This window comes from Desmodus rotundus, chromosome 7, assembly GCF_022682495.2.
Source record: "Desmodus rotundus isolate HL8 chromosome 7, HLdesRot8A.1, whole genome shotgun sequence".
In the NCBI taxonomy this organism is placed as follows: Eukaryota; Metazoa; Chordata; class Mammalia; order Chiroptera; family Phyllostomidae; genus Desmodus; species Desmodus rotundus.
Genome location: NC_071393.1, coordinates 77,142,377 through 77,155,584, shown reverse-complemented (window position 1 = coordinate 77,155,584; position 13,208 = coordinate 77,142,377). Strand labels below are relative to the sequence as shown.

Here is a 13,208-nt window from a genome sequence, read left to right as displayed (position 1 = left end):
GCCAGTGCCTCTCATTTTGACTCCAGACCTGCCCTGTCCCCGTGAGACCACACAGAGTGCTTGCCTCTTCCGAGATGGGTCCCTGGGCAGGGCTGTCACCTGCCAGCACACGGTGGACAGTGCACTGGGCACAGCTGAGTGACTGTGGGGCTCCTGGCTCAGCCTGGCCTCGATGGCTGCGTCCTTATCAGGCACGGGCTGAAGAGACTGCAGGAAGGAGGAAGAGACATTTGTAGTGCACCTCCCATGGCAGGCCCACGGGAACCCTTTCCCATTATCTTATTTAATCCTCATGCCAGCCTTGGAAAATGGATATTGTTCTTCCTGGGTTATCGATGAGAAGATAAAATCCCAGGAAGCCACAATTTACCGGGCCCTGGGTGGTAGAGCAAGAATTTGAACTCAAGTCACTTCCCACTGTGTCTCTCTAAGGAACAGGAGCCCTGAGGAGACTTCCTCGGGGAGAAGGTGGGAGCAGTCAGAGCACTGGGCTTCCAGTCCTTCTTCCTGGGCCCTGTCCTTCTTGCTCACCAGGGCCATGCCAGGGGCCTGCTGCAGACCCCACACGGGGCCCCTCAGCTCATCTCCTTGCGTGCCAGCTCAGGATTTCCTCAGCCTTCTTCAGCAAGAACAGTTTGGGAGCCTTTACTCTGTCACTAAGTAGAGTCACTTTGGTGATACACTACCAAGCACTCGCCTTAATGTTGCTACAAGGAGAGCTGAAATAAGCTGGAGCACTTGGTGTAATAAATACTGATGATTTCTATTAACAGAGAGGCAATTACTGGGCCCAGGGAATCTGGGGCACGCAGCCCTAGGGAGGACAGAAGTGGAGGAATCGTTTTGATAATTAAATGAGAGCAGAACAACACTTTGGCTGGGCTCTGTTCTCCTGGACCGATTAAGAAGCTGCTGTTCTTCCTGTCTGTGCTGATGATCTCTTTCCGCCCACAATCTCCTTGTCCCTGGCCCTGGCACCAGGCAGAGGAGATCCTACCAACTCTGGGTGGGGCAGACTGGGGGTTCCAGTAGCTGGCTAGCTTATGATGATGCCCAAACTCTGAACTTCCACAGGCAATCATGAGCTTTCTTCACCTCCCCCCAACTCCCAACTCCTGGCAGAAGCTCCAGCAGACCAGGCCTACAGCTGCTGGGCAAGGAGAGTGGAGCAAACTGCGGGCAGCCCAGCGTTGCACCTATTCCCCAGCCCTGACACGTCTCCAACCCCAGGACCCACCACCCTGCTCCTTCCAGCGGGCCCTGGGACTGGCGGTTTCCCCTGGGTCCCCTGCAGGCCTAGGCTGCAGTGATCAGACCGTCACAGGTACCCAGCCTGATTATGAGTCACAAAGGTGCCATTTATTGAATGACGGTGCCAAGCACTTTTGTGCACTCATTTAAACTTTTCAGTAACACTATCGAGATATTCTTGTCCTCTTTTTAAGAAAAGAACACTGAGCCTCTGGGACTAACTGCCATGTGCAGAGTTCCTGGTACAGAACAGACAGTTCTGGGACTCGAACCCAGAATTGCCTGTCTCAAGGCTGTGCTCTTTCAGTTATCATTCATGGTCCTCTTTCTGGAGAGATGGCATTTACTTAGGAACAAAGAGGGACCCACTGACAATTGTGATAGAGAGAAGGCAAAGACCTACGACACTACTGAAATCATACACAAATTTAACGTAGGTTCACCATGTGGCTTTACGTCAGTTCTGAAAAGACCAGGAGAAAACTGATGTCAGCAGGATCTGGGTTGGAGCAACCACACAAGTGAAATTACAGTGTCATTACTTTGCTTTTCAGATAGGATCATCACTTTCATGATCTAGCCGCCTAGGCTTCTCTCTAAATAAACCCTCCTCCCCGGCTTGACAAGTTGCCTGGACCTCAGAAACAGAACAAGAAGGGTCAGTGATGATCGCCCTCACCCTCAGGAGGGCCCTTCTGTTGGCTACCTTCATTAGGTTCGCTGCTAAAATGAAAAACTTGACTTTCTGTGCTGCCATAGGGTGATGCCAAGCCTCTTGCAAGGCACCTCCTCCTCCTGATTTCCACCCTAGCTTCTAATGCCTAAACTAAACCCTGGCTGCGTTTAAGTGTATTGAAACTCGGTGATTTTCGTAACTGACTTACAGGTTCCCAGCTATGAACTCTTTCAGGAATGGGCATGCGTGTCTGGAACAGCGTGTGGATCCCTCTTCCCTAGGGTTTTTAAAGAACAACAGAGGCTTCACGCACCCAAATTGTGTTAGTTTAAGGATGAGAGGCGTAACAACCAAGGATGCTGGGTCCTTACTCCGTCATACCCAGGATGTCCTCTGGGGAGGCAGCAGACAGAAGCCTACTTCACTGTATCTGCAGGTGAGGGCTGTGGAGACCAGGCTACTTCCAAAAACCAGTCAGCGCTGTGATTTCCCAAAATCCTTTTCTGGGCAGAGTTTACCTGAGGGTAAACCGTGGATGGTGCAGGTCACGTTTGATGGTGGGTTCCAAGTGAGTGTGTGAGTGACTCAGTGCAGGCCCACCCTCTCTCCAGGAAAAACACCTTAGGCCATGTCCTGGCAGTAAGTCATTTAGTATGTATTACTTATTGTCCTTATTTTACAAAGGAGGAAACTAAAGTTCAGAGAAGATAAGTAAGTCACAGAGCAAATGAGAAGCAGAGCTGGGCCCTGGCCTGGTGGCTGTCTCGGTTGGAGCATCGTCCCATATACAAAAAGGTTTCAGGCTCCATCCCCAGTCAGGGCTCATACCTAGGTTGTGGGTTCAGTCCCTGGTCAGAGCACATACAGGAGGCAACTGATTGATGTTTCTCTCTCACATCTGTTTCTCTCCTCACCCAACTCCTGTCTCTCTAAAAATCAATAAACATATCCTCGGGTGAGGATTGGGGGTGGGGGGAAGAGCTGGGGTCCTAAACCAAGACAAAAACTTTTTCCACAAGGATGAAAAATTGACAGTGAACTTCTACATTAAACTGTAAAAGTGAACTGAATTCTTTTGACTGTTGGCTGATGTCGAGTGCAGATGGCGCTAGCCGCCTTGGCTGTCAAGACCTGAGTTTGTTTTCTGCCTCCCAGGTCTGTTAACAGCTCAGTCCCATGGATACTGATTTCATCAGGATGGGAAGGGGACAGGTTACTGTTGTCTGTGTCACTTCTCTCCTCGTCCTCATTTCCTTCTTTTTGTCATATGATTTGTCCTTGTGCACACAAATCCCAAAGGGAGGCTCACAATGAGAACGGCATGTTAGGTAGAAGAAACTGGGAACGTTCCAGAGAAGGTGTCAGCATGGCTGCCTGTTTGTGTTTTCATGCTGGTAAAGATAAGAGGTTTCTCACCGTAATTCCAAGTCCTGCTCCTCACGTGCTGGACACTAGCAGACTGACCTCCACCCGTGGATGCCCAGGTGCCAGGGCCTTCAGTGGCCTTCACCTGGAACTGTGGCATTGGAAGCAGTCTGGAGAATTGCTCCGTGACAGACTGGATTGGGATTGGTCAACGTGCTATTGTTTCTTATTGGAATGATGTAGCATCCATCAGGGCCTGTTGCCAGTTGTTTCCTGTTCCAAGTCAGCCAGTCTGGTCAGGAGAGGCTGTTCCCCCCACCTCCAGCAGCTGCCTTCACTGGGAGGCCAGCCCAGTAGCCTGGCCGGCAGCGCCCAGCTTGTGAGGGGAACTTCTGTTCCCTTTGCTGTGGCCAGAGTCCCTGGGGTGACTCCCACAGACCTATGTAACAGCCTCTGCCTCCTTCCCCTTCTGCCCACTTTACTTTCACTTTCATTCCCACATATAGCCCCCAAATCCCCTTCTTCCTTGGTCCCCTAATAAGAGTGGCTTTTCCCTTTCTACCCCAACTTCCCACACCCTCATTTCCCAACTAACAATATTTAAATCCATCAACCTCGGGAAAAATAGTAACATGTTAGGTTTTATCAAAATAAGATTTTATATTAAGTTCAACAAACAAAACTAATCAGTAGCAGTTCTGATAACAACACAACCAGTAGCATGAGTTGGGTGCCTACTAAGCACGTCCTAACAGGCAGATAGTAGCATCCACCCTCGTTTTACAGTGAGTGTGAAACAGAAAGGGACCTGGCCAAGGTCATGCAGGCAGTGAGTGGCAGAGCCAGAACCTGGGCCTGGGTCCGACCCCGAGCCCTCTTCGGCCCTGTCTGCCCTTTACCCACTACTTCAAGCCGTCCTCAGTGCTCTGTAGGCCGACCCTTTGTTTCCATCCTTCCATCCATTCTTCCTTCGAGTCCTTTCCTGCGTCAGGGAGCCCGGGAAAACACCTTCCCCACCTCGCCCCACTGTGCCTTCCATCTCATTTTTGCTCCCATATATATGTTCTTCCCCCACTGCAGCCACACTGGCCCCTGTGGCCCACCTCATTGCGGGCCTGTTCTATGAGTACAGACAAATAAGGTAAGGTCTCCGTCCTCAAGTCTCGGCCTTTGGAAACCTGCAGGGTTAGGAGTTCCTTGGCTCCTGCCTGCACAGTCAGTGGAAAGCCTCCTGGTGCCCACCCTCCGTCTGAGGAGGGCTGCCTCCCCGCCCACCCCTCCCAGGCATGTTCCACCCTAAGGGCCAGCCTGCCCTGACCCATATCTCTGCCAACCTGCCAGGTTAGAGCTGGTGCCCCCAGGCAGGGACCGTGCTCTGTGCAGTGCTGGTGCCCAGGTGTTAACAGCCACCACCAAGCACTGATGACAGGCAGGAGGAAATCCAGCCCCGTGGCTTCACCGTATCTCCATTCAGGTTATTTTTAAACAGCTTTTTGCTGTGCCCATGGGTTGGATGACATTGTATTTGCAGCCAAGTGTCAGGGTCACTACAGACCCTGAGGACAATAATAAAAATACATTAATTGGAAATGTTTGCAAAACATAATTTATTCCCTGGGCCCAGATGTTCACACCTGTAACCCTGACTCTATGAGACAGTTTTAGAGCAAAGCTGCATTTTTTTTCTTGAGGCAAGGCTCATGAAGCCCTTGCAGAGGCCCCACTGTTCTTAGGACAAAAGGGGCTGAAGATCTGTTCCAGGGCAGCAAATCCTGAAGGTCGGAGAGACTGGCCAGCCCAGCAGCCAGGGCCCCACTCGTCCGCCTCACACCAGCTGCCTGACCCGGACTCCGTGGCACCGTTGAAGTGATGGCCCAGACTGATGTCCGGCACGCACATTTGACCAGCATCCTGCCATAACTTTCTGGCAACCCAAACACATGCCCTGACAGAGCAAATTCTCACCCGAGGGCCCCTACCACGAAGGAAGCTCTGAGAGAGCAGTCTGGCAGCCAGCTTTCAGTGCCCCGCCCCAACTAGAAAAGACCTGGTCCTCCCAGAGCTCCTGAGGGGACTGTGACCTGCACCTTTCCCTGCACCTTCTCCCTTGTTTGCTCAGCAGAACCTCAAGCCTGGTGTTAACAGACTGATGGTGACAGGTGGCCAGGGGGCCTCTTTGTTGGTTAAGGCACTGGCAGGGCTGGTGATGGCCGTTTCACGTGCCAGTTGCTTCTTTCCTTCAGCTAAGCTTTCCAGAGGGAGCTGGTGATAACTGCCATATTTTCACTCCCTCTTTCTCCCTCCCTCTGATAGCAGCTTTTTGGGGGATGTAATCCACATATCATAAAATCCATCCTTTTTAAAACTATGCAGTTCAGTGGTTTTTAGTATATTCACAGAGTTATGCAAATATCAATGCTATCTAACTTTAGAACATTTTATCACCCCCCAAAAAGAAACCCTGCACCCCCGGCTACCACTCCCCACCTCCCCTTTCCCACAGCTCCCAGCAACCAGGAGCTTTTTGTCTCAATGCATTTGCCTATTCTGCACATTTCCTGTAAATGGAATCATACAACTTGTGATCTTTTTGTGAACTTGTTTCTTTCATCATAATGGTTTCAAAGGTTGTAGCGCATGTTAGTACTTCATCCCTTTTTTACTGCTGAATGTTACTCCGTTGCATTTTGCTTATTCATTTATCAGTTGATGGACGTTTGGATTGTTTCCACTTTTGGGCTGTTATGAATAATTAATCCTACTCTAAACATTCACGTACAAGTTTCCATGTGAACATACATTTTCAGTTGTCTTGGGTACACACCCAGGAGTGGAATTTTTGGGTCATAGGTAAACTTTGTTTGACAATTTGAAGGACTTCCAAATTGCTTTCCAAAGTGACCGCGCCTTTTTACAGCCCCCCAGCGATGCGTGAGGGTTTGCCCTTCTCTTTGGATGCCCACACAGCCTTCTAAGATCAGTGTCATTATAATCTACAATGTACAGTCAGGGCATTGAGGCTCAGGGAAGGGAAGTAACTTGCCTTTTACTTCCAAGTGCCGTGCGTGCTCTTCCTTCCGTGACCTCCTGCCAGTATTAAGTATTAACCGATGAACAACTGTTTCTCACCCTGTCACCTCTGTCCCTGGACCCCCTCTGATGAGAAGTCTTTCTGTGTTGCAGGATGTGTCGGGAAATGCTGCATTTCTGGCCTTCACACCTTTTGGGTTTGTTGTTCTTCAAGGAAACAAGAGGGTCCACTTCATTAAATGGTGAATATCTCATTTCCAAGGCAGGCTTTTTATACCTCACTACCTGGGGAGGGCTGTGGTTCCCATGTCCTTTGTCTGTGATTGGGCAGATATGGTTCTGAGCCCTCTCCAAAGCCTTGCAACCGCAATGCTAACTGATGAAGGTGGTGGTCTCTTCTAGGGACCCTATTCTTCCAGAGTGGTGTTCCTGAGAGCCAACAGCCTCTCCAGAGGAAGAGAGGGTGTGGAGGGTGGATTTCCAGGTATGATGAGAGGCTTAGGGCTGGAGCCAATGTTAGAGAAGCAAAGTTCCCATGAGGACTGAGACTTTGGGACTGTTCCCCGCTGAGGGCCATGGCATCTGCAGGGGTGCTTACTCCCTTACCCACTGTCCTAATGAAGGAGGAACTCACAGGGACCCCTGGGGAGACAGAAGTTACCCTGCTGCCCTGGCAAACACCCTCCTCGGGCCAACCCTCACCGTGGGCACTGCCTGCAAGGGCACAGAGGCTGCTCTCTCTTCCCCTCCTTTGGGTATCCTCCGCCTCCAAGTCACATCCCCACTTTTTCGTCCCTCTCCCACTCCCACTTCTAGCAGGTAGGAGACACTGCCTCAGCTGAAGCCACTCTGAACTGCTGCTCCTCTGCCCGTCTGTTTGGGGTCTGTCCTGCTACGTGGCTCTGGGAGCCGATGCAGTGCAGACTCTGGTTTGTCAATGGACATTTGGCTGCCCTGGAAACCCTTTTTCTGGCCTGTGCAAACATCTTTGAGCCTCATCAAAACATGTTGCATATTCTACCAAGCCCCTGTGATTTCTGTACCTTCTTGGGCCTTAGACTGCCAAGTCTAAGCTGGCCAACTCCTCCCATGGGCTTGGACAAGTGGCTTTCCTTGGCCCAGAAGAGCTAATGGGAATATGGAGATGGAGCTGCTTCCTAGTGAGCTTCTGCTGAGGGTACTGCAGAGCATCTGCACTCCCACATCTTTTTTGGCTCCCGTGCTGACCTTAGAGACAGACCCCATCTTTCCACCTTTCCTGCTTTTGTGAAGACGGGCAATACAATGATACCCAAGTGCTAGTGAAACTGGTCCTCAGACGCACCCCGCACAAGTTGGCCAACTCACTGTGCTCTCTGGGTGAAGATGGTGAAGGTTCGGGGTCTTCTGTCCAACAAAATACTTTCCAAGCAATGACAATGAGCAACATCAGGCCACCACTCCCCCTCCCAGTGAGGAACACTTGCTGCCTAGATGCAGTTGGGTTGTCTGGTGTCCCTTAGCCCAGCTCCTGGGCCGCACTCTGAACAGAGTAGCTGCCGCATGAGGTAGGACACACCTGTTACAGGGACCTGCAGTTCCCGAAGTGTTCCTACTCCCCTCCCAGAAGCGCTGATGGTCACCTGGCTCCACTAGAGCCTTCTTACCCCTCACGTCTGCAGAAGCCTCCTCTTCACAATGTCTCCGCCTTCATAGGTGTCAGCCCAGTCTCACTTCCAACAGAGAACTCTCACTTCCCTGTCTTTCTTGCTCAAGCCTAGAGGATCCGTGTGCTTGTTTATATACTAACCGATTAATATGTATTTCATGCATGAGAGAGATTGAGTGATTGATTAGACGGGAGTCAAACAGGGAAGGAATGCATTGTGCCTTGTATTAGCTCAGAATTGGTGGTCAGAGCTGTGAACTCTCATCTGACACAGCCGAGATTTCCAGGGAATGTGACCTTCCTCTGTCCCCTCAGTTCGGTCCAGTAGTAAACTGGATACACATGGTTCTCACTACCTTTCAGCTACTTCCTAGGATATTGAGGAAATCTCCCTAAAACATGCAAAGAGGAAGAAGCCAAGTAGAGGCATATGTGCATGGTCGGGCTCCATGGCGCCAGTGGGTAGAATAATGAGGACTTCGCCCCCTGCGAGGTTGGAGGGCCGTCAGGCTCCAAAGGGCAGCCGTGTCAGGCAAATGGAAGGGAAGAGCGACCAGTGCTGAGGCCTAGTTCTCTGGCTCTCAGGGACATCCACCTATGACCCTGGTCATTTTTCCACTTTGTAAATGTAACCAAGGCTGCAAGCAGTATGTGGAGGTGAGGTCTAAGCCGTGCCATGTACAGTAACCATGTCACTTCTTCTGATTTGTGTCTGTCCCGCGGGTGACGTACCCCAGTATCCTGTTTGCCTCTTTTACTGCAGCCATTCACTGGGCTGGTGGCTTCAAGGATTTTTCTACAAAAACCCCTAAGCCCCTTTCCTGGTCAGTACGCTGCATGACTGTTCCATGTAATCTGTTCTCTCTCTTTGGTATGTTGTTCCACCCCCTCCCTGAGATCGTTTGACATGTGTCTGCATTAAACTGCATTTTCCATCCAGTGGCACAGTCACCTGAAAGACTCAACTCCCTCAGAACCTGGTTGCATTGTTTTTCATTATTTGCTGTATTTTGAACTTTGGCCTCATCAGCTACTGTGGCATCTTATGTTTGATAGTCCCATCCAGATAATGCACCTATGTTATGAACCAAATCCTGAAATGGCCCGGGACCACTCTACCTAGACTCACTTCCCATGCCAATGCTTCCCTTTTACAGCCACTATTAGTGAGCCTGAGCTCCTCCTCTCACCCTATTATTATAGTTTGATTGACCAGAAAACTGTGGATTGAACTGTTACAACACTGCGCTGCTGTCTTGTTTTAGTTCTAATTTTGGCTAAAACTGTGTCTGTGCCTGGAGCCCCTTCCAGTCGGGGTGGGCTGTGCATCTGCAAGACTTGGCTGTGAACAAGCAGCCCTCAGCAAAGTGACTGGTACTCTCTTTGTGCTTCTAGGAATGAGGTGACCAAGCTGAAGTTTGAAGGGAAGACTTTCTATTTATACGTAAGTCAGAAAGAGGTGAGTACTGGCTTCCTTCTTTTCAGGAGGGCTGGGGCACTGGGATGGTTCCCGATGGCCAGGGCTGAACCAAACTGCTCCATCCAGGTAGAGCTAAGCCATCTGCATGCTAAGCCAAAAACAAGGTCAAGACCTGGAGGTGCAGGAGAGGTGGCTAGGCCCTGGAACATAGGGCTTCCTCAGGGATGCCAATGACACCCAGAGATTCCATGCCTCCAGGAAATGCAGTCAAAGTAAGATTCTTTTGCTTCCATATGGAAATTCCAAGATAATAAATAGAAAAAAAGAAAACACTTTAGGTATAAGAACCACTTTCTCTGGTGAGGACTCTTGGTTCAGTTTGTGCCAGCTGACATTGACTCTGATCAGCCCTGCCAGGTGTGAACTTACGCGCACAACCGAGCCCTGTCCCAGTGGGCCCTGCGGGCCTTCTCTTCCGACTAGCCAGCAGCCAGGCAGCCCCTTCCCTGTCTGCAGCCTGTGCACATTGTTGGGAGCCCTCAGACAGCTCAGGGCTCAGTGTCCTGGCCTACTTCACCCTCCACTTCTGCATCCGCACTCAGCTGTTTCTATGTGGGATTTTTTGTAGGAAAAGAAAATTATTCTCACATATTTTGCTCCAACTCCAGAAGCCTGCAAGCACCTCTGGAAATGTGGAATTGAGAACCAAGCCTTCTACAAGTGAGTGGACACTTGGCATGGGGACTGTCATTAGCAGAGCCAAAGTCATAAAAGCTACTTTTAGAGCAGTGATGTGCAGGAAACTTGGAGAAATGAGACCTGAGGTGACAGGGCCGGGCTTCCTTGTAAAAGTCAGACCTTTTCGGGTGGGTGTCTGTGTACACCCCCTGAAGGGACAGAACCGAATGGGTCTGGAAATGTGTTTTGGTAGAGCTGCCTAAGGGGTCTGCCTGTGATGTCCTTGGACAGCCCTTAATGGCAAACCAGTCCCGGGTTTTCAGAGTAAGTCTTGGGCCAGAAAAAGCCCATGGGTGCCTGACTCAAATCAAACTGGCCCTGTGGAGCCAGTCCAAGCCCTAAGACAGCTCAGAACACGGTAGGTCCATGAAGGAACAGGTGCAGCCTAGACTAGTTCCCTAAGCCTTAGAAAGATCCTGGGGCCCACTCCCCAGTGGGTGACCCGGTGCTAAGCTGGCACTGATCCCAGCCCCTCCGGGAACCTCACAGCCAGAAGTGTTGCCAAACAACAGGCCAAGTGCCCAGGAGCCTGGGATGGGGTAGCTGGGGGGGAGGGAGGGGGACTTGGCTGGTAATGAGAAGCCTACTTCGAGCCAAAAACAACTTTATTTACCAAAGAATTTTGTAAAGTGTTTGAGAGTTTTGTGCTCAGTTTTCTTTGCTTAAGAAAGTGGTCATAAAGGCATTAGGGAGCAAAGAAAGAGCCCATGGAGAAACTGGGGTGATGCCAGATAAAAGTGTTTCACTAAACCCCTTGGTCTTGTTGTTAGAATGCAATGATTTATGATTTAATAAGCTGTACCTTAAATGAGGACAACATAAGACAACAGTGTATGATATGTTCTGCCCAATAGGCCACAGTTCTCCCCCCAGTAACCTGAAGGATCCTGGAGAGGGCAGACTTACTACCCGCGCAGGCTGCTCTGGGGTGCTGACCAGCAGAACTGGTCTCCTCCCTCTTACTGGAGACACCACCCCAGAAGTTGTTTCTTAGGCAGGCTTTCTGAACTGCTTAAAACTTTCTATGCATTTGATACAGAATCAGGATGAACTGAATGGGTGGCCTGAGTGCTAACTTGAGTGATCTTTATTCCTCTCATGAAGGAGAAGACACTTGGAAAAGACTTTTGCATGGTCAAATTTCCCTCCAGTTCAGTCCCTGACTGTCAAAGGAAAGCCAAGAAAACATTTGAGCACCATTTCTGGAGGCCTTCATTTCTCCGTGTCATGGGAACAGCACTGTGCTTCTGCACCTGTGACCAAGCCCAGTTTCTGAGTTTTTCCATTCATTAATAGACCTCCACACCTACCTAGCCCTGCCAACACCCACAGTGGAAACCAAGGTCCCTTTGCAGTTTCCCATTAACTACTTACTGTTCTAATTAAGTGCTCAAAGTCTCTAGCCTGGGTCAGATCCCCAGTTATGCCAAGTCTTAGCAGCAGCTACTTTGGTCTCTGAGCATCTGTCATTTGCAGATTCCTGTCTCTGGCCCAGTGCTCTGAAGAGAGCCAGGTCAGACTCAGGAATGTGCTTGGGCAGGAAGGCAAGCAGGCTGAGCCTCACAGAGCCCTGAGACAGGTGAGGGTGATGACTCTCAGGAACTGCTGTTCATGGATTGTGGGGATAGTTCCCTCAGTATTTACTGCCCACTCCTGGCAAAGGCTTCAGCCCTAGATGGGTTCCTGGCTACGTTAGCAGCATGGGCATCCAGGGCATGTTGTGGGCCAAGTTGGCTCTTAGGAGACTTCACTCTGGGCAGCTCTGCCTAAACTTCCTTTTCGAAGTGGGATCAGATAAGTCACCCAAAAGGGTATTTTATTCCAGTGCCCCTGACCTTCCAGAGTGTCCACGTCAGCTGTCTCTACAGCCTTGAAAGTGATGTTAATAGGCATTCTGGGGACAGGAGAATGGTTCCAAGTTCAAATAAATGATGGAACTTTCATTAAAGTTGAGCTAGCTTCTTTATTTCAGGACTTCTTGGGGCTTTTAATACGGTAATACACTTTAGGACTCTCTAAGGAGATGGCATAGGAAAGCAGGCCCTATTCTCTTCTCCACCCTAATCACCCAGACATGGGCACAAATCATCAGATGCTAGGACTGGAAGGAATTCCTGAGGTCAGTCAGATAGTCCCAGCCCATTATTTTATAGATAAGAAAACTAAGGCTAAGAGAGAAAAAGCTCAAGGTCACACTGCTGCAAGTCAGTGGGTAGCATTCTGTTATTCCCCCAGACCATAATCCCTAACTTTTTCCTCTCGGTCTCCCTGGTGAGCCCCACGAAGCATTCTTGGGAAGCCCTCACTCTCCTGACATGAGAGTGGGTTTCAGCATGCCTGTCCCTGGCACTGAGGCTGTGAGCACAGCCCTCAGGTCCTAAAGGAGAGTCAGAGACGAGTGCGGCTGGAAAGGGCCTTTTCCTGAGGGGTTTCTTTGGAAGGAGCTGGGAATGCGCTGCCTTAGCCTGAGAGACAGCTGCAGGCCACCTCTCACACTGGACTTTGCCTTGCTGCAGGCTGGAGAAGTCAAGCCAAGTCCGCACAGTGTCCAGCAGCAATTTATTTTTTAAAGGGAGCCGGTTCCGATACAGGTAAATAGTGACAGTAAGTAACCGTTATGGACCTATTCTCAGACCCTTCTCTCCAGGACAGCGGCTCAGTGGTCCTTACCCTTGAAAACAAAGAAACTGGGAACCTCCAGAAAAGCCTGAGATTTCCACAAAATTCTGTCTCCTAATCCTCTGACCATTTCTTTCCTTCCCTGCAGCGGGGCCTGTAGGGTCTTCAGTGAGTGCGTTCTCCCCCAGCCCTTACGGCAGCAGCACAGTAGGGCTGTGACAGTAATTGTTTTCATGTCTGTCTAAAGATTTTTTTTTTGCAATATTTTGGAACATGCTGGACAATGAGGAATCATTCATAAATGAGAATGGAAGATCCCAAAGACTCCAGAGATAGAGAGCGCTCTAAGATCAGCTGTCAGGACGTGTTAGAACTCTACTCCAGCAAGCAAGCCTTTCACAGTGGCCTAAACTATGGGAACAGGCAGGCCAGAGAGGCCACTTCCCAGTTCAGCCAGAGTA

General features: G+C 50.2%; 1 protein-coding gene across 5 annotated transcripts in view; it reads left to right on the top strand.

Moving 5' to 3' along the window:
• Positions 1-13,208, top strand: part of FRMD5 (FERM domain containing 5) — a 335,923-nt gene that overhangs the window by 313,400 nt on the left and 9,315 nt on the right. For all 5 annotated transcript variants that reach the window (XM_045202023.2, XM_024567745.3, XM_053928878.1 and 2 more), the window contains exons 8-11: positions 6,476-6,564; positions 9,366-9,429; positions 10,019-10,110; positions 12,645-12,719. In XM_045202023.2, the coding sequence (XP_045057958.2) occupies positions 6,476-6,564; positions 9,366-9,429; positions 10,019-10,110; positions 12,645-12,719 (320 nt within the window). The remainder of the gene's footprint in view (positions 1-6,475; positions 6,565-9,365; positions 9,430-10,018; positions 10,111-12,644; positions 12,720-13,208) is intronic.